The sequence below is a fragment of the Mytilus galloprovincialis genome, chromosome 8 (genome assembly GCF_965363235.1).
Source record: "Mytilus galloprovincialis chromosome 8, xbMytGall1.hap1.1, whole genome shotgun sequence".
In the NCBI taxonomy this organism is placed as follows: Eukaryota; Metazoa; Mollusca; class Bivalvia; order Mytilida; family Mytilidae; genus Mytilus; species Mytilus galloprovincialis.
Window position 1 is genome coordinate 41,337,263 of NC_134845.1, and position 19,518 is coordinate 41,356,780.

At 30.5% G+C, this 19,518-nt stretch overlaps 1 protein-coding gene and 1 long non-coding RNA gene across 2 annotated transcripts in view; both read right to left on the reverse strand.

The window, feature by feature from the left end:
• LOC143041940 (uncharacterized) overlaps positions 1-4,848 on the reverse strand; it is a 46,609-nt gene extending 41,761 nt beyond the window's left edge. The window contains exon 1 of the mRNA XM_076214108.1: positions 4,729-4,848. Within this exon, the coding sequence (XP_076070223.1) occupies positions 4,729-4,783 (55 nt within the window). The 5' untranslated portion in view covers positions 4,784-4,848. The remainder of the gene's footprint in view (positions 1-4,728) is intronic.
• An 829-nt stretch (positions 4,849-5,677) lies between these two features.
• LOC143041941 (uncharacterized) lies at positions 5,678-19,225 on the reverse strand. Its single transcript, XR_012967844.1, has 4 exons — positions 19,177-19,225; positions 16,020-16,128; positions 13,170-13,268; positions 5,678-5,796 (listed from the first exon to the last, which is right to left on the reverse strand). It is a non-coding gene; the product is annotated as an uncharacterized LOC143041941 (long non-coding RNA).
• Positions 19,226-19,518: the final 293 nt, after the last annotated feature.

Here is a 19,518-nt window from a genome sequence, read left to right on the forward strand (position 1 = left end):
CAATATAACTAAAAATATTGTAAAAAGTTGATTTGAAAATATTCTAATTGAGAGTAAAACTTGAGGTCAATTATAACTACATTTCTCACCAAAAGATCCATCAAAAGAACATTTATCACTCCTATCAAATTCTAATGAGTCAAATTATTCAAAATCATTGCAGAGTTTACTCATGAGGAGCAATCCAGATCCCCAAAGAATATAATGCAAATAGCATGTAAAACAGGGTCCCTGACAAATTTCATGCATAAGTCTTGACTGTGCATTAGTTTTCATTCACACTAACTCTCCAATATTTAAAAGTAATTTTACAGAATTATAAAACATATTTTTGTTTTATTTAGCAAAAAAAACAAAATGTCAGCCATTTTGTTGTATTTCAATGATTCTAATTTAAGAGAACTTGAGGTCAATTATAACTACATTTCACATCAAATGGTCCATCAAAGGACATTTATCACTTCTTTCAGAATTCTAATGAGTTGGATCATTAAAAATTGAGTACAGACTTTACTAATGAGGAGATCCCAATAGAACCTTATGAAAATAGAACATCAAAGCAGGTTCCATGATAAAGTTCCCAAGTGTTTGATGCTAGAAGGCAAGTTTTCAATTGCACTATCCATGCAAAATCAAAAAGTAATTTTACTAAAGGGAATCTTACTATTTCAGAAAATGTAAAATATAATTTTTGCAAATTTATTCCACAATTATGTATGTTGTATAAAAAATTGGGGGGAACATAAATTTTGAATTTGTAAAATTCTGAAATTTAAACCAGAAGATCAATAATGCAAATCATTCTAAATTAGGTGGATTTAAAAAATTTAAACCTTAGGTGTGAAAATTAACAAAGTTCATTAACCGTGTGGAAGAAGAATTCAAAATCTTAAACTACATTGTAACATTGGTAATTTAATTCCTCTTCTGATCTTTACAATTTTTTATTATCTCTCAAAATACAGATGCCATAACAGATTTTTGACACAAAGCAAGAGATTTACAAATTTTTAAATAAAATATATTGTATCATAGATACAAATCATTAAAATCTTCTATTTGTTTGTTTTAACTATAACATTATAAATTTCTCACAACAATGAATAAGTTTTTTGGTTCCTAATCAATGTTAATCAAATTTATGACAGTAGAGTTCAACGGAATTATCCTGATTTCACCAAATTGTATCTTAATTTAAATCCACACTTCAGTAAAGATACCAACACTTTGGAACATCTGATTATAACACATTTACAATTGCCACCTTTACATGTGACAGTGTTTTACAAATATTTAGTCAAAAGGTTGATAACTTGTCATTAAAGTTTGTCATAAGCTACTTTCACCAGCACTCACACACACTGAATCATGTAATAGTTGTCTTAGCAAATAGAGATTTAAAAAAATGGATGAAAATACAGTGAAGAAAAGGCAATAAAGCTTCAGTATTACAAACTTCCAATGGCCAAATAGAGAAAATAAGACAGTACAGGAGGAGTTGGGCAAAGAAGGTACAAAATTGTCGTTTACAATTTATATCTATCTATAATAATATTCAAGATAATTACCAAAAAATGCAAAATTTCCTTAAAATTATCTATTTAGGGGCAACAACATATTGCATGATTCAGGGCAGATAGATCTAAACTTAATGAAATTTTTAACCCATGTCAAATTTACTCAAAATGCTTTAGTTTCAGAGATACAAGCCAAAAAATGCATTTACCGCCTATGATTTATTTGAATGTAGGACAGAAAGTCACAGTACAAAAAGTCACAAATTTAGTTTTGAGTTTATTTTTCTTTAAACAAGAAAACACTTACTTTGAGATTTTTTTTAAAAAATTTTCTTGAAGCTTTACAAAGGAAGCAACTTTGTCATTAAAATGTATTGCGTATTGTTATGCGTTTACTTTTCTACATTGGCTAGAGGTATAGGGGTAGGGTTGAGATCTCACAAACATGTTTAACCCTGCCGCATTTTTGCGCCTGTCCCAAGTCAGGAGCCTCTGGCCTTTGTTAGTCTTGTATTATTTTTATTTTAGTTTCTTGTGTACAATTTGGAAATTAGTATGGCATTCATTATCACTGAACTAGTATATATTTGTTTAGGGGCCAGTTGAAGGACGCCTCCGGGTGCGGGAATTTCTCGCTACATTGAAGACCTGTTGGTGACCTTCTGCTGTTTTTTTTTTTTTCTATGGTCGGGTTGTTGTCTCTTTGGCACATTCCCCATTTCCATTCTCAATTTTATCATAAAATATAAAAAATGATCAGATAATTCTTATGAAAACAAAATTTCAAAGTGACTTAGTACTTAAATGGCTTCATTTTGTCAATAAACATATCCTTTGCATGATTAAAATTTAATATATTTTCATTAACCAAGGTTTATGAGCAATATCCCTTACTTAATCAAAGCCTTAAAGGCTGTAAAAGCAATTGCTGCCATGTTAATGTTTGGGGACTTTTATTTTTCATCCACATATATACAAGAATTAAACCTGACATGAGTGTTGTCTAGTTAAAAGTAAGAAGGTTTTAACTTTATATAAATAAAAGACTTTAGCAGAAAGTCATTTTTAATATGTTTTATATTTCACAAGGAGACAACACCTTTACCAGGCTAAAGTTGGGGTCAAATATACATGTGCTGAAACATATAACTCAAAAAGAAATCATCATGGATTATCCCCTGGTAGTGTTTGTAACTTCCTTGGCAATAATTTCCTTTATTGATTTAATTTTAACAATTTTCATTATTAATTTATATTTCACCATTAACACAAATGATTAAGTTAAAACATTTCAACTTTCCAGATGCAAATGTTAAAAAACGGGAAAGAAATAAAATATCTTACAAGACATTAACATGTAAAGAATAAATGTATATTTCAGCTTAATAAAAATATTTTCATAATGTTACTTTGTCATCATTTTTAAAACTAAGTTCCAAACATTATTGCTCAGTTGATATGTGTCCTTCTGATGCGGTACGAGCACAGGCACTTGTTTCTATCCATAGGAAGGTCGATTATCCATATAAATAGTTTTATATGGATAGTCGACCTTCCTATGGATAGAAACAAGTGCATGTGGGTACGAGATAACTACAATTCTCATGCAATCCCGAAAAGGGGGGTCATCACAGACAAACATAACATTAAATCGTTATCACTGAACTAGTATATATATTGTATAGGGGCCAGCTGAAGGACGCCTCCGGGTGCAGGAATTTTTCGCTGCATTGAAGACCTGTTGGTGACCTTAATTCTGCTGTTGTATGTTTTTCTATGGTCGGGTTGTTGTCTCTTTGACAAATTCCCCATTTCCATTCTCAATTTTAGTATACGAACAAGAACAAACAGCTCTACGTTGCTTTGATATTTATCAATTTTCAGGAAACATTGCGAAAAATGATCTTCAATATTTCGAAAACATGTGAAATAAAATTGCTAACACGGTGGACCGTCGAGTGTCAACAAACGTAGTAGACTTGTTCACTGAAAAGACGAGGATAATGGTTTCATCTGACATTTGTTATGCAAACCCAGTTTTGATCATGATATTTAAAAAGACGTACTTTTTTTCAATCTATGTATTAATAAACTAGAAAATTCCAAATTGTAAATATCTCTTCATCTGGACCGACTTGGCATGTACTACGTTTGGACGGGTCCATTTCATTAGTAAGGTGATCGATAAATATTACGGAGTTTTGACAGAAAAGGAAAACGAACTTATTGTTATGTGTTTTCAACAAGGGTTTCGTTCCGCTAAATTATTTGCGCAAATAAAGTTTGTCTATTTTTAGATTACAGGTAATAATTTGACACTACGCATTAACCTGTGTAGTGATTTTGATTTTACGATAAATGTATGAATGAACGATAATTTTATGAATGAACAAGAGCACCTGACCTCTTAAAGAAACACAAATTAAACATAAAAAACCGTATTTATTAGGAGATAATTCAGTTAAATTTTCAATACTAAATCAACAACAGAAATGAATCCATATTTTGTTGAAACATCGTACGAACGGCGGAAAACGGAATCGCATTTATAAAAATGTACTTTTTTTCACTCGGACTTCTATGTTATTTGATAGTCAAACGGTTGACCCTTTAAATACAAAAATACATCTACAAGAACATATTCTGAAACTTCTTAAATCCACTAACTTTTTTTTAAAGTTTCAAGCTATGTATTGCATTAGAAAACATACATAGGTGTTAAAGAATGACTGACCAGAAGCCTGTTTAACAAAATACTATGGCTTGATCTGGGTGGAGTCTCTGATCTGGGTCACAAAGATGGCCATACGCGACGGCATAAAAGCAATTGCTTTAAAAATGAATATCATGTAACAAAAAGATAATAATTCAAAATATATTTAAACATTTGTCAAAAAAATATTTGTGACTTTTTGTCCCATCAAATTTGTGACTTTATGTCCTGTGACTTTTTGTCTTGTGACTTTCTGTCCGTTTCCCTTCTATTTTTTAGCCGTGATGACCATGTTGGTTAGCAGGCAGGATCATCTGACACATTTTTAAAATAAGATATTCCATTCGTGATTGTGGCCCAGTTGTTTCAAAGAAGATTTTAATCAAAGGTAACGGAAAACCTTGATGACGGATGCCAAGTGATGATGGGAAGAGCACACATGATCTTTCAGGTCAGGTGAGCTACAAATAAATGAATCCATATTACTGTACTTTATACCTGTGTCACCAAAGTCACCAATCTCCACTGTGTCTTGTGGTGATTCCATCACCATCTTCTCTGATCTTTGTAAACAAACTTTATGGTGGAGTTCTCTGAATTAAACTTCAATGAGACCAAATGAAGAGAAATTAATGCAGAATAAATCAGTAAATGACGATGTAAAATCAATTTGCCTTAACCAGATTGTTTTCTGTCTTAAATATTAGTTATGTACATTGTTCATAATGCTTCTTCCAAAGTCTTGAAATTCAGATTCCATTACTGGCACTTTCCTTTCAAGACATTTTTTACAAAAAATAAAAGATAAGTGAAGACATTTAAGAGTGAATTGCATAGCACACTTGATCATTGGGGTCAGGTGAGCTAAACATGTACATGTATGTTTGTTATTCCAGTACAATACTTGTTTCAGATTTTTTTTCTCAGTTTGATGTTTTTAAAATGATCCCCTGAAACACACTAGTGATCTACAGTTGTTACTTGGTATGCTTCTAAGGAATCGAGAGCTTGTCAAATTTGATAAATATCTGTTTTGTTTTTTTTCTGTATGTGCCTGTTCAAAGTCAGGAGCCAGTGGTTGTCATTTGTTGCTACAAATGTATATATCATGTTTGTTTTTCATTCTGTATTTTGTACATAAATCAGGCCATTGTTTTTCTCTTTTGAATTGGTTTGAAATTGGTTTTTAGTGCCTTTTAGCTAATTATGTGGTATGGGATTACTTATTGTTGATTTTTGTGTCATTTGGTCTCTTGTGGAGAATTGTCTCATTGGCAATATTACTACAACTTTCATTTTTGTGTTTTGTTTTTTTTTTAATTATTTAGTAAATCACATGAGTTCTGGAACATGAACAATCAAATATCAGTAGCTAAAAGTTGAATTGCTGTTTTTTTATATATATGCATTTAAAAAAACCTTATATTTAGTTGGACTTTTGACATACATATTTTCTGATCAAATGTTTAACTTGAAGCATATGGTATATACTTGAATCCTTTTCTGACGAAAATCTCCTCAAAATGTTACTTTCTCAGTTCAAATGAAATGACAATAGCTGTGTTCCTGAAACAGACGAAAAAAAGAAAAGTATTGACTATTGCTGAAAAATTCATTAAACTGGAAAACAATAGAATCTGAAAATATGTGATGAGATAGATTAATTGTTGATGTTTAACGCCACGACCAGCTCTTTATTGTTGTGGTCAGTTTTAATTGATGGAGGACACAAGGTTCCTGGATGAAAATCTGTAAAGTTCATCTCCTCTTTGACTGATCAAACTCTCTCATCAGTTTTTAAAATGCAAGGCTTTCAGGGAGCATGTGACAACTTATAGATCATAGTTCTTGTAGAAAATAAGAAGTTAAACCAGATCAGGATTTGTCTCCCTTGTTCCTGATAAATAGTTTTCTACTTGACAATCTACTAGATAGTATTTTTAGTTGAAATTGAACCAAACAAATCAGGTAAGGAAATGACACCAACTCAAATTGTGTCAGTGAAAATTCTGTAACTTTGAATACATGTGGACTTATAGGTAAATGAACAGAAAGTCACAGGACAAAAAGTCACAAATAATATGTTGACAATTGTTTGAATATATAAGAGAAATATCTGAAAATATTTACTTTTTAATACGTATTTTCATATTTAAGTTTAGGAAATGTGTCATTATGAAGATTTATTTAATTTTAATCATGCAAAAGAAAGATTTCTTGGCACCATGAAGCCATTTAAGTGCCAAGCCACTTTGACAATTTTTTTTTTAACAATTATTTGATTTACTTTGATATTTTTTTGATAAATTTTGTTTACAAAGTTAGATTTTTTACAATAGTTCTAGAGAAATACAAAAATATTTTTGTAGAAATAAGCGTTTTTTATTCAAAGAAAATAGTCAGAAAACATGAATTGTGACTTTTTGTCCTGTGTCTTTTTGTCCAAGACTTTTTGTCTGTGACTTTTTGTCCTGTGACTTTCTGTCCTACATTCTACTTATATTGTAGCTAAATAAGAGTATACTTCTTTTAAAAGTGATAAATCTGATGGTACATGTATGTCCAAATACTTATACTCTTCAAAATGCAAGTAAAATGTACATATGTCTATTTCAAAATATTGAAAATTTTGAAGTACAAAATTTGTGAAATAATTGCAATGCAGACAGAAAGTGACCATATTCATTTCCCTCAAGGTTATCAATTAATTGAATGGGAATCAAAGTTTGAATGCACTAAACTTTATAGAATATTATTTCAACCAAGCAAATTTTTAATCATCTATGTTAAACACTGAGCAAATATTGAATTAATAATTTCAATATCATTTTGCAAGGCAGTGGACAAAAATTAATCTTTTGCAAGCATGTTCAAATATTAATACAATGCACACACAGAGATGCATTTCTACTCAGTTAGTTTCTAAATCAATTTCAAATCAAGCTTGTCTTTGACAATACTTTTGCAAAAATGCTGGAATAAGTATAATTCATATTTTAATAGTTATCATTTTTACACAGTGACAGATTTTAAATTTGACTAAATGTTTTATCTCATGTGAACTAAACCTGAAATTTCGGCTTTTCAATGGTACGGGTTAGGGAAAGTTTATACATTTCAGATCTTTAAAGATTTAATTCAAATTATATCAATGATTAATTATTTTTCATAAAATAGTGATGGAATTTTTTTTTTCTTTCTCGGGGGTCAGAGGATGGGAAAATGGTATACTAATACACTGATTAATGGGTTGTAAAATTGAAAAGAAATTTCGGACAGCAGTGGAAAAATTGAAATATTTGGTACCATCTGCCACTAAAGTACATATAAATGGTGACATTTAGTTATCTACCATTTTAATCCTAATATGTTTATGCAGATTACTATATTGTACGGAGTGCTCAGTTTAATTCACCACAGAGCCAAATGACCGAGGTTTTGAAAATTAAAGGTGTCCATATAAACATTTTCATTAATATTTATTATTAATAGGAAGTTCCGAGACCTTAGGAAATGGGGCGAGAAATTTAATTGTGAATTATTTAAACATTAAAAATTATTTCTTTTAAGGTTTTAAATCCATCTGTTGCTAAAATTCCTGAAGATGGACATGCTTTAAACTTCACTGCATTTAATCTCCCATTTCTGATGCTGGTCAGCACTGGTCACTTTTGGTCAAGGATCTCACACCTAGTTAGTTAATATGAATTTTGTTCATTCATGATTTCACAGCTTTTTGAATTGACCAGTTTAATTTTTCCCATTAATAATAAATTTCCAAATAATCGTTGTTGTCCCGATTTTACAATTCATGTCAGAAGAGAAACCATCAAAGCTTAAAATTACAGCTGTAAAAAAACTCATTTTCAAAGATATCAATTTGAAATAAAAAAAATTCTGGACATATGCTGACAGAATTATAACCTGTTAGACGTGACCCTCGACCTCACCACTCTGACCTCAAGTTGTAAATAGTAACCTTGTATTTTGTAGATGAAGTTAATGTGATTTGTAATGAGATGAAAACTGACCTGTGGTCACCTGGCCAGTTTACCTGCAGCCATGTATGCTAAAAGGTGTTAACTACTGGTCAATGTGGCTTCAAATCAGATCAAAAATGAGTTTAATTGTCTCAAATTCAAATTATAAGGTTTAATCGGCTAATTTAAATGTTTACAATGTACTTCAGGAAATGCTTTTTTGCCATTAATTCAATATCAAGGGATGAATTATTGTAAATATTATTTCTAATAATTCAGAAAACAAACAATTCCCTGTTCACTTGTTAGATTTTATCAGATTTTGTTACAATAAGCAAATAGAAGAAACTGATTCTAATGAATATAAATTAGCCTACTTTGAAAAGTTTTCTATTTTTTTTCCTCCACTCAATGGGTTCAAAAGTTTGAAAACATCAAACGGTTAAAAATTAAAAATAAAGCTATTATGGTTAAAACCAAAATTTACAATTGAAAGCTTTTATGAATGATATTTTTTAACTGACCTCTGCATAGGTCATCAAGCTTCATTCAACCTTCGGTATCAGGGATGAAAGTAGCTCAGTGCAGTTTTTAAATACATGTAGTAAATTTCTTTTTTTACAATTCTACTCATTTTTAATAATAAAAATTTGGAAATTTCAAAATAATGGAAAACTAAGAAAACTAAAATCAAGGGATTCAGGCCAGCGAGTCAAGCAGAAATATGAGAAACTTAAAAAATTGTGACAAATTACAATCACCTGTTTTATTTCTAGACATACCCAATTCACACACCATTTTCAATGTTGAATGCTCCCCAATAAATCCAGGACATACCGTTCCCATGTATAAAAAATCAGCAATGATTGTAGTGCAAACCCATGATTTAACCAGCTTATTGATAGGAATGATTCAGCTATCACATGCATCTCCTTCGTGATTGGCATTGTTTTAAAAAAAATGTAAAATGGACAATTAATGCATATTTTTCGTTATTATCTCATGACGCATCTATGTTCAGTACAGATTGACATTTTGAATGTGAAAAATTAATATGTATTTATTGCGGAATATGATTTTCACATTATATCACCAGATTAAGTAGTAACACAATATTGAACAAAAATTTTTTCTCACTATTGTTGTTATATTGCAACCCACCGAAAATAAACGAAAACCCTTTATGTTGGACATACAATGCTAAAATATGATCACAATTTTTAACTTCCAATAGAATTTTCATTAATTATTCATACATTGCTCTGATATAAAAAAAGACATAAAAATTCCAAATAATTGAAGAAAGAACCAAAGAAGGCTTAGCTTTGAAAGAAGAAAAAAAAAAGATAGAAATTCCAAGTTATTGAAGAATAAACCACACAAGGCTTTAAAGATTTCAAGATTACAAAGAGATGATAACAATTTTAAATGTTCCTAGTTATAATTAGATGATGAGAACAATAAATCTACTCAAATGGAGAAGCAGTGATGATAGATGGAATCATGTCCAGAGTTATAATAGACAAATTGGTCATTAAAATCCGAAATAGGTGGACAAAGGATGTCTATTTCTCGAGGTCTATTTCACTGTCCACTAGTAGCCTAATTAATCACTGGGTACAGTTATCACCCAAATGCCCATGTCACGATCTCACTTTCTATCTTCAAACAAAATTATTTCTGAAAAGTCGACAATGTTAAATGATGTTGTGTCCTTTCATCGTGAACATTCATCTTTGTCGGTATTTTAATATTCCTATTATAATTAAACATTTAAACGGACAATTAACCTTTAAGGGCTTTGGCAAATATAGTATTATTCCTAAATGTTTCCTAAATAGAATATTTAATGTACAATATGGTCATTCAAATTTAACTTAAAATGTAATTATGCCTTCATCAACGTTCTACTGTATCATCTATTCTGACCACAAGTAATGTTAAACAATTAATTAACAGTAATTAAAAAAAGATTGAAAATATCCCCCCAAAAAGGGCAAGGTCCACTTTAGGCCAAATATGACATTAAATTTAACTTTTATCATAAAATTTCAAAATTGCTATACTTTGATTCATGAAACCTACTTCTTCCATGCTTTAGAGTACATTTTTGGCTTCAGAATCAACATTATTAATATATTGTCAAAATACATTATTCAGTGCATTTTGCGGCCCTCAAAGCTTGAGGAAATCATTGGCTGCATCATATGATTCAAAATGTTCTGTAATCAAAAGTTGCCAATGATGATATTGCAGCCCTAGACACAAACACTTTCTGGATCGTTGGTGGCGGTCATAGTAAATTGTGCAATTTTTTTTTAAAGAATATTGAAAATTTAACAAAACCTAACAAAACAAATTTAGCATACTAAAGGAGTCGTTTTGTCAAATTTTCAATATTCTTAAAAAAAAAAATATGCAAATAACCCGTGCAGGGCCCCATTACCTGCTAACTGCTTTGCATATATAAAACTAACGAGGTTAAAGTAACCGTGTTTTATCACAAATGTACTATGTCATTAAAGTTATTTTGTGTTAACAGTAATATGGCAACTATTTTTATGTGAAGGTTTTTGCCTGATTAATAAAACATCAGAAATTAAAGACCAATTTTAGCCCTTTTTGAACATTCTCCTTTGTTCCCTTTAAATGCAAAAGTTTTATCTAAAAGCTAGACAGCTTATGTTATTTCAGTTGTAGAATAAAAAGTCGTTAGATTCACTAGTTCAGCCACATCTATCTATGCTTTAACTACTAGTGATTTAATTTCAAATCAGCATCCCTTTAGCTGCTGATCTTTTTACAGGTTTTTCTCTGGATTTAAAAGGGGGTGTGGAGACTTGGAAATTTTTTAGTTATGTCTCTTGTTGAAGAATGGATACTTGATGTCTTTTGGTTATTTTTGATCTTGAGTTATTATTTTTAAATGAAGCACAGAAATTGGTACCAAGGAAAATAAATGAATCCATAGAACACAATAAATGAATTGGGCACCATTTCTTATTATACTTGTAACACCAGTGTATGTCATATGGAGTAGATACAGACCCTATTACTTTTAATCTTGACCTGAATGACATCCAATAAAGAGATATTTATCTGTAATATGAACATAATTTTGATTTATCATTCAAATTAGAAGTAATTTGAAATAATTATACACACAGAGGGTCAGTTTCATCATATTTCTTAACACCATGTTCCAATTATATATGCAGACTGGGAGGTCATCTAGTTCTCCAGTACTATGTGTTGGACTTTAATTAAGTGGTGGTTTATATCAAACATATGAGAGAGGGTTTCTTGGGGTGCTCATTTCTGAAATCCAGCTTAAAACACATCCCTCTCAGTGGTGGATCCAGGGTGTGTGTGTGTGTTCCTTGGGTCGGAAATCAACCTTTTTTGGGACGATCAATGCATTTGAATGGGGACATATAGTTGGAACTTCCCTTTATCCTGGGTTCGGAACCTCCATTTCGAAATGGCTGGATCTGCCCCTTTCACCTTACAATTTTTCCCCTTCTTTTTCCAAGATCTCAACTGACCCCTATATTCCACATCCCTGACGAAGTCTGTCAACCCCCTCATATCAAATTCATAATTTGAGCCTTGCCACACTTTCCTAGGGTAATTAATTAAACAGGTCTCTGATTAATTTACCCAGCAAATATCTATAACATATCATCTGATTACCAAATAATTATAAATCTGGATTATGAAATGAAACCCATACCATCTTATTTTAATAACCTGGTCACACTTGTGGCATCACGTTCAATCATTTTCACATTAGCTGCTGTTTAAGTTATCTTGATTACCATGATGTAATCATGATATTATACAATTTTCCAATCATTAGTCAAAAATTGTCAAATTTATAAGGACCAGAAAACCATGTGTTGTTGAAAGATTTTTATGAAATAAAGTTGATGTTATATAAATTGATAACAGCAATTGACAAAAATATTGGACAGTGCATCAGACCACACCAATGCTTATTTAAATTGTATTCCTTTTTTTTTTTTAACCCAAGTATATTGACCTTTCACTGGAGTAACATAATTCTATTATGATTTGAATTTCTGAAGTTTAAATATAAGAATTACTGGTACGGACCAAAGTTTTTGATGAAAAAATAAATTAATATAAACTAATTTATAAGTAGATGATCAAATGTCAAAAATTAACAGAAATACAAGAACAGACAAAAGCCACCAAATGAAAGCAAGAGCTCACAATGCCTTCAGCCACATAGGCTAAGAAAAGTTTTTGTGCTTAATTAACTTCTAATTCTCCTAGATAACACAATCAAGTAAATTGTAAATGATATCTTTGGAAATATCTTATCCTCTTCCACTTTTTGTCAGTTTAACCAGAAACATATAAAAGAATACATGTCTGGTATATTCTGGGGGTTAAATACCTCCTTAGTTTAACACTAAACATGCCAAATGCAATATTTTCTTTAAACTTTTGAAAATGATGAAATGAATTCCATTTAAAAAATCGTGATTATCTCCCCCCTTACCCACACTATACTAAGGCATTGTCAAACCATTTCAAACTGATTTAAAAAAAATTGGTTGTTTTGTGCCCACACACCAATTAGTGTTAAGGGATTGGTTTCATGCTTATTAACTTCTTTAACCCAACCACAGTCTGTATGTGCATTTCCTCAAGTATAAAACCTTCAATTCAGTGGTTTGTAAATTAATTTTTTTTTATTAAAATGTTTTTAGCTCATATCAGGCCACAAGTTTACTCTCAATTTTTTTTCATTTTTCATGGTGGGGTTTATAGCTTACTATACAGTTTGTGTTTTGCTTATTAATGAAGGTTGCATGTTTCCCTATAGATGTAAACATCCTTGTCTTTTGGTCTTTGAAATGTCATGTGATGTCTCATTGGCCATCATAACACATCTCCTTATGTTTATATTGAAGTTTACATTTTTCTTACCTGGGAAATTTCTTATATCTACAAGCATTCTAGTAGAAGCTGTTTCACTATCTTACTCTTCTTTTCTTATATTTCAAATTATAATATGAATAAAATTACCTGTAAAAAAAAGAATCGTTACATAATTGCTTCTAAATATCAACACTATAGCTGATGATAGCATTTCCAAAATGTTTGGTACTGAGACATCTTTATTCAAATATTGGAATAAAAACATGTGCCTTACAGAACTCCTAAAATTCTGCATGATTAACATTAAGTAAGTCTCAAGTCTTCTAAACATGTAGAATTTTAAGAGCTTTTAATAAAACTTATTCTACAATGATGAAGACACCTTCTTTACAGATTTTACATTTCACTTAAATAAACTTTAACCCCTTCCACATTCTGTATGTATGTGCATGTCCCAAGTCAAGAGCCTGTAATTCAGTTGTTATTTGTTGATGTGTTGCATATTTGTTTTTGATTCATTTTTTGTTCATAAATTTGGCTATTAGTTTTTTTGTTTGAATTGTTTTATATTTGTGATTTCGGGGCCTTTTATAGCTGTATGTTGAAAGCTGCACAGTGACCTATATTTGTTAATTTTTGTGTCATTTGGTCTTTTGTGTAGAGTTGTCTCATTGGCAGTCATACCACTTTTTTTTTATATTTATAACTTGCAAATTAGTGAATATATCATTGTTACGACTGTTGGGAAATATTGTTTTTTTTCCTAGCCATATTTTATTTTGCAACTCTCACAATAAAGTATTGAATGATAGAAATTGTATTTTTTAGTGATTTAAATTATGATAGAAGATGAATTTCATTTTATTCTTCTATGTAGCAGTTAGCCTAGCAGTTATACTGATTTGCTCAGATATGTTATTAATCTATGCCATCAATTTTTCGAGATAAGAAAAAGTGTAAAGTGTAACCTTCGAAAATTCATACATTTATCTTTTTACTTCCAGGAACAGATTTTGGTATTAAAAAGATATTTTTTATAAACAGCATCCTCTAATGCCAGACATTGTTATTAACATAAATAATTAATCATTTTTGTCATATGTCATAATTGAGATGATGTATTGAAATGTACTGATCATGAGGTGTAAGGTCTATGATTAATAAAGAAATGGAATTCATATAAGAAATTAAATCTAATTCAGAATTTAGTACATTTCCACCTACCATATCCCAGAAACAGGAAAGAAAATTTTACAATTAACTCATACTAATGAAGCATAGAAGTCAAAGACCAGTTTATTTATTCAACAGGATACAGACATGGGTCAAATCAAACAATCTGAGACTGAAATTAGAAAATTATATAAAATTATATCAATGTTTATTTTTCTATAACATCTTTCCTGGTTGTTAAGCTAGGAGAATATTTTCTATCAAAATATCATTATCCAGTATAATACAAAATAATCATGGTACAAGTCCCCTGTCTGATTTTATCATTATCCTACAAAGAACTGAGGATTCTAATCTCCATCCCCTAGGGATGTTTATACAAGCTTGTCAGTTTACCCTGTAAAAGTCCCACCTCTTTATCATTAGATGATAGGAGATATTATCAATCCTTGTCTAACACCCCTGTCTACCATATAACTATCTTATGATTAAAACTTATTATTCTATCACCATCTGAGATTATCTTATTATAAAGAGCTATAATCCTCATTATGGACAGAATTTATTTACTATTGAAATTCAATGAATAGAATTTTGATAAATATAACTGTAAGTTTATCTGAATAAACTGTTTTGTTGTCATTGTAAAATTTACCTCCTTAAATTCTTAGAATTCCATGCATCTAGTAGTGTACTGGGTCTTGTAAAGGTATTAAGTTTATCAAACAGTTTGATATGTTTCAGCTGAGCCTGAAATGCACTGTTGTGCAATATCAATCTGAAAGTATAAGAAATCAAGGAGGTTATATTAGAAGGAGAGAGGACGAAAGACGATAATTACACATAAAATGTTACCGACTTTTCTGTAAGTGGGTGTTAATTACTTGAGATCGACTCTGTCACAGAGGGAGATTTTGTCCTAATAACATACCCGAGTAAGAACGGAAACACCCGAGGTGTCATAAACTGACCGGAAATATAATTATTGATATATTAATACGATTTTTTGTGATATTTTTTATTAAGTAATTAAAAATTTAAATTTTATGTTAAAAGTTAACTTCTAACCAATAGAAATGAAACGAATATCCGTCTCATTGCGGTCAATGTTAATACCAACAGAAAGCACTTTTACGTTATTTCCCGATAAATTTCTCTATGTTTCAATTGCAAATATTCTTTCCGGTCGTTACCGGTCACCGTAACTAAAATACTTTGCATATTCGTATATTTTCTATGATTATTACCTGCCAATTCTCATCAACAGGAATTGACAGGTGAAGCGAAAATCTTTGTTTAAAGCCATGTAGTGTTGAATAAAAATCGCACACTAACTTTCCTTTAAACCCTCATAACTTTGTCATTTCTTTATCGTTTTTCACGGTAGACAGACGATTGATTTTGAAATTGCGCTTCCAATCTTTTTCCATATCATAAACACCTATATACTGCATTGTTACCAAAATTACACCTGAACTTTAATGACCCACTCACTGATAACAACCACGTGACATATGCGATTTATCTATTAGCCCGAACTGCTCGCGGTAACAGCCTGGTACATCAGAGGGCCATGTCAAGTGGGTGATAAACATGTCGGTTTCTTTATATTTTTATCATTTTTCTCTGATCGAACTGCTATCCTGGGGATGTTAATTTTGTATCAAGCAGAGTGTTCACTCTCCTTCTAATATAACCTCCTTGAAGAAATCAAGTAAAATTAACCTTCTCAAATTCTTACACTTCTATGCATCTAGTACTGGGGGTCTTGTTAAGGTATTCTTTATATACCAGTTGAGCTAAATATGTTGCAGGTAATATGCATCATATGAATCTAAAAGTATAAGAAAAACAATGTTACTTTCATAGAATGATTACAGCAAAACCAAAATACATGGTCAGGTTATTGTTTCTTTGACACATTTACTGTTTCCATTCTCCAATTAACCGTTTTCCTGTCAACTTGGTAGGGAGGCCGGCATAATAATTTTGTTTTTGAAAATATGTCACATCAGCTATATACCCAACGGTTCTGGATTTCACCTATGTTTAACTTAAGATTGCATGACCAAAAACCTCCATGACAATATAGGGTAGGTAGGGATTTTTATTCAGCTTTCATTGCACCAGTTCCCTTCAGATAGAACTTAAAGACTTTAATGAGCATGTGTTGCTCACCTAAATCTATGTGCAACAATAATGGCCACTCTCCCACATTGTAGACAAGAGTATTATTCATTCCTAAAATCTCTTTTCTGTTGATCTTGTATTGCTGATTATCTGGACTTAATGAGGTGTTACAATTCATCTTACTAAGTGTTTCTAAATTATTTTTGCAAAAAAATCCATATAAGCTGATACTAGGGGTCATATTAATCTTACAGTGAGGTTAGAGATTTGTTTGTGTTGTACCGACGCCTCACTGTGACTTTGAGATGAAGAACAGCAAAGAAATAGCTGTTCCTTTCCTTTTTGTGTTTTTTTTCTGTTGTGAATGTTCTGATTTTGTGTCATGGATGGAAACCTCATATACTTTGATTTTCTATTATTTGATATTTCGTGTCAAATAAGGCTCTTACTGCATCTACAGGTTGACATGTCAAATATTCATTAAAATTCAAGAATATCATTAACTAAGTATCTGGTTAGTATGTGGAATTGTCAATCTTAAGAACCCATCAAAGAATTCTACAACTGATATGACACACAGAAAGGAAACTAATCAAATAGCTATCATCAATTCTACTAATTTTTCTGATAAAATAAATATTTATATATTTATAAATCATTTCATATGTCCAAGTTACTTTATCTAATTAGCAATAAATTACAATTAATGAAGAAGTGAATGCAAAGGAATTCCAATTTTATAGGCAAATTTACATTTGATGAAATATAGAGATTTTTTTTATTTATTTTCATTCAAAATGGACAAAATAAAACTTATACGAAACTTGAAAAGTGGTTTGTTTTCCCCAAGGTTTCAGAAGTTAAACATGTTTAAAATATTTTTTAATTTGGTCATATCAGGGCTTTTGATAGCTGATGTTAAATAATTGGATTTTCTCATTGTTGAAGGCAGTTAGATGACCACATCATTTGAAATTTCGTGGAAAATTGGTCTCATTGGCAATCATTCCAAATCTTCTTATATTTCTTAACCTTAACCATGTTAACATAATATATTTTTTATCACAATTTTCCTCACTTATCATACATAAGAATCCTCGGAATAGTGAACTATTTTTTTTTATAATTTCTGATCCCCTTAAAAAAAAAACATGAATATTTCCCTTTTCTTTAACAATGTTTTTATAAATATTTTGTTTAATTAAGATAGAATACCAGTTCATATCATACAATATTATGACTAATTCACTAAAAAACATTCCATTTTTTGCCTAAAGCAAAAGTCGACAAGTTAAAGCATTCAAACACATGTCTTCTTCAACAAGATCTTTGATCAAAATCACCTTTTGTTTGAAATTCTATGTTCAAAGGAAAACTGTTATCAAAATATTTAAACAATGACAACAATCTGATCTTATTTACTGGTATTTTTTGACAAGATGATGAATTAATTTCAACTGTACTCTATGTTTTCCTCAAAATATTTTTTTTGTATTAATGCACTTTCATTTATTGGTGCCAATTTTTGTGGGTTTGGGAAAAATCAAATTTTGTGGATATTTTATTTCAGGGATTTGCAAAAGTTTTAGCATACATGTGTATAGAAAATGTATACTATTGAACATTTTAATTCTAGTTTTATACCAATGAAATCCACAAAAGTTGGTACCATAGAGATAATATGCAACCTTAATTGTACATAATTCTAATAATTTTTTAATGATCTGTTTCTGCTTCTTATTTTTCTACACAAAGCAAGAAAAAGTGAAAAATTGTATCCAACCATCATCATGTTACATGGTATGTTGTACTAAAAAGAACTATTTGTAAAGGGATTGAATGAGGGGAAGGGTATTCCTTTATTTCTTCATTCTTTTATTTATAGGCCATTTTTCTCCTCCCAGTATAATTTTTGTCCATTATTCTCTCGATTGGCTAGGCTCACAATATAAAGCAAGATGTTGTATGATTGCTATTGAGACAACTTTCCACCAGAGAACAAATGACATAGAAATTAACAACTATATAGGTCACCGTACAGCCTTCAACAATAAGCAAAACCCATAAATTCATCAGTAGACTATGCCATAAGAAAAAAGATGGCACACAATATTTGACACTACACAGGTTTAAAGACCTTAATTATATACAATAGTACATCAGTGCCTTATTTTGTACAGACAATTAGGGGGAGGGGGATTTAAAGAACACAATTATTGATTAATCTGACATTAAAATGAGGACAATTTGAAGAAAAAAAAATGTTTTTTTTATTCATTCAATTTACAGATTTTATCACTTAAAAAAACCTCAAAAGTTAAAAATCTTATGAAAACAAGATCAGAAAAGGAATATGCAATGTATAAAGATTGTCCTGTTTACCAAAGCAAGATGGGCAAACATACACCATTACATGTTTTCAGTGAGAACAAAGAAAGACAACTCTTCTTACACTTTGGAATTAAATGCTAAATTTTTGGTTTGTTATTTTCAGACATTTCTAATTGAAATGAGATAGCTTCTCTCGAATATTCATCGTCAATATTGGCAAAAAATTACCTCATCGTATCTCTTTGACACATTTCCAATTTCCATTCTCAATTTTATGATATTTTTTTGACAGGAAAAAAAATCACAACAAAAATTATCCTGGATTACTCTGATACGGCGTTATAAGATATACAATGTCATTGTGTATTTCTATCATAATGTTGAATTACCAACGTTACTATTATTGTATAAACTGAAGAACCTTTTAGGAATTTATCTGCAAGATCTTTATATTTTTTGTGCCGCAGCATCAGCATGTGCCCCGGGAAAATGTCATTTACCTCCCCTTCATAATACATTTTAACGCGCCAAATTGAGTTATCTCCCGTTGACCTTACTTCAGAATAAATAATTTGTATGATCTTGTATGCAGACATGACAAAAAAAAAACCCCAACAACGTATGAGCAGAAATAAACTGTTTTTGTATATATATATTAAGACATTAAATGGTTTCATACTTACACATAAGAACACACAACGAGAATATGTCAAACAAAAAAAAACCTCAAAATAACATTTACATACATAATCATTCTACTAAG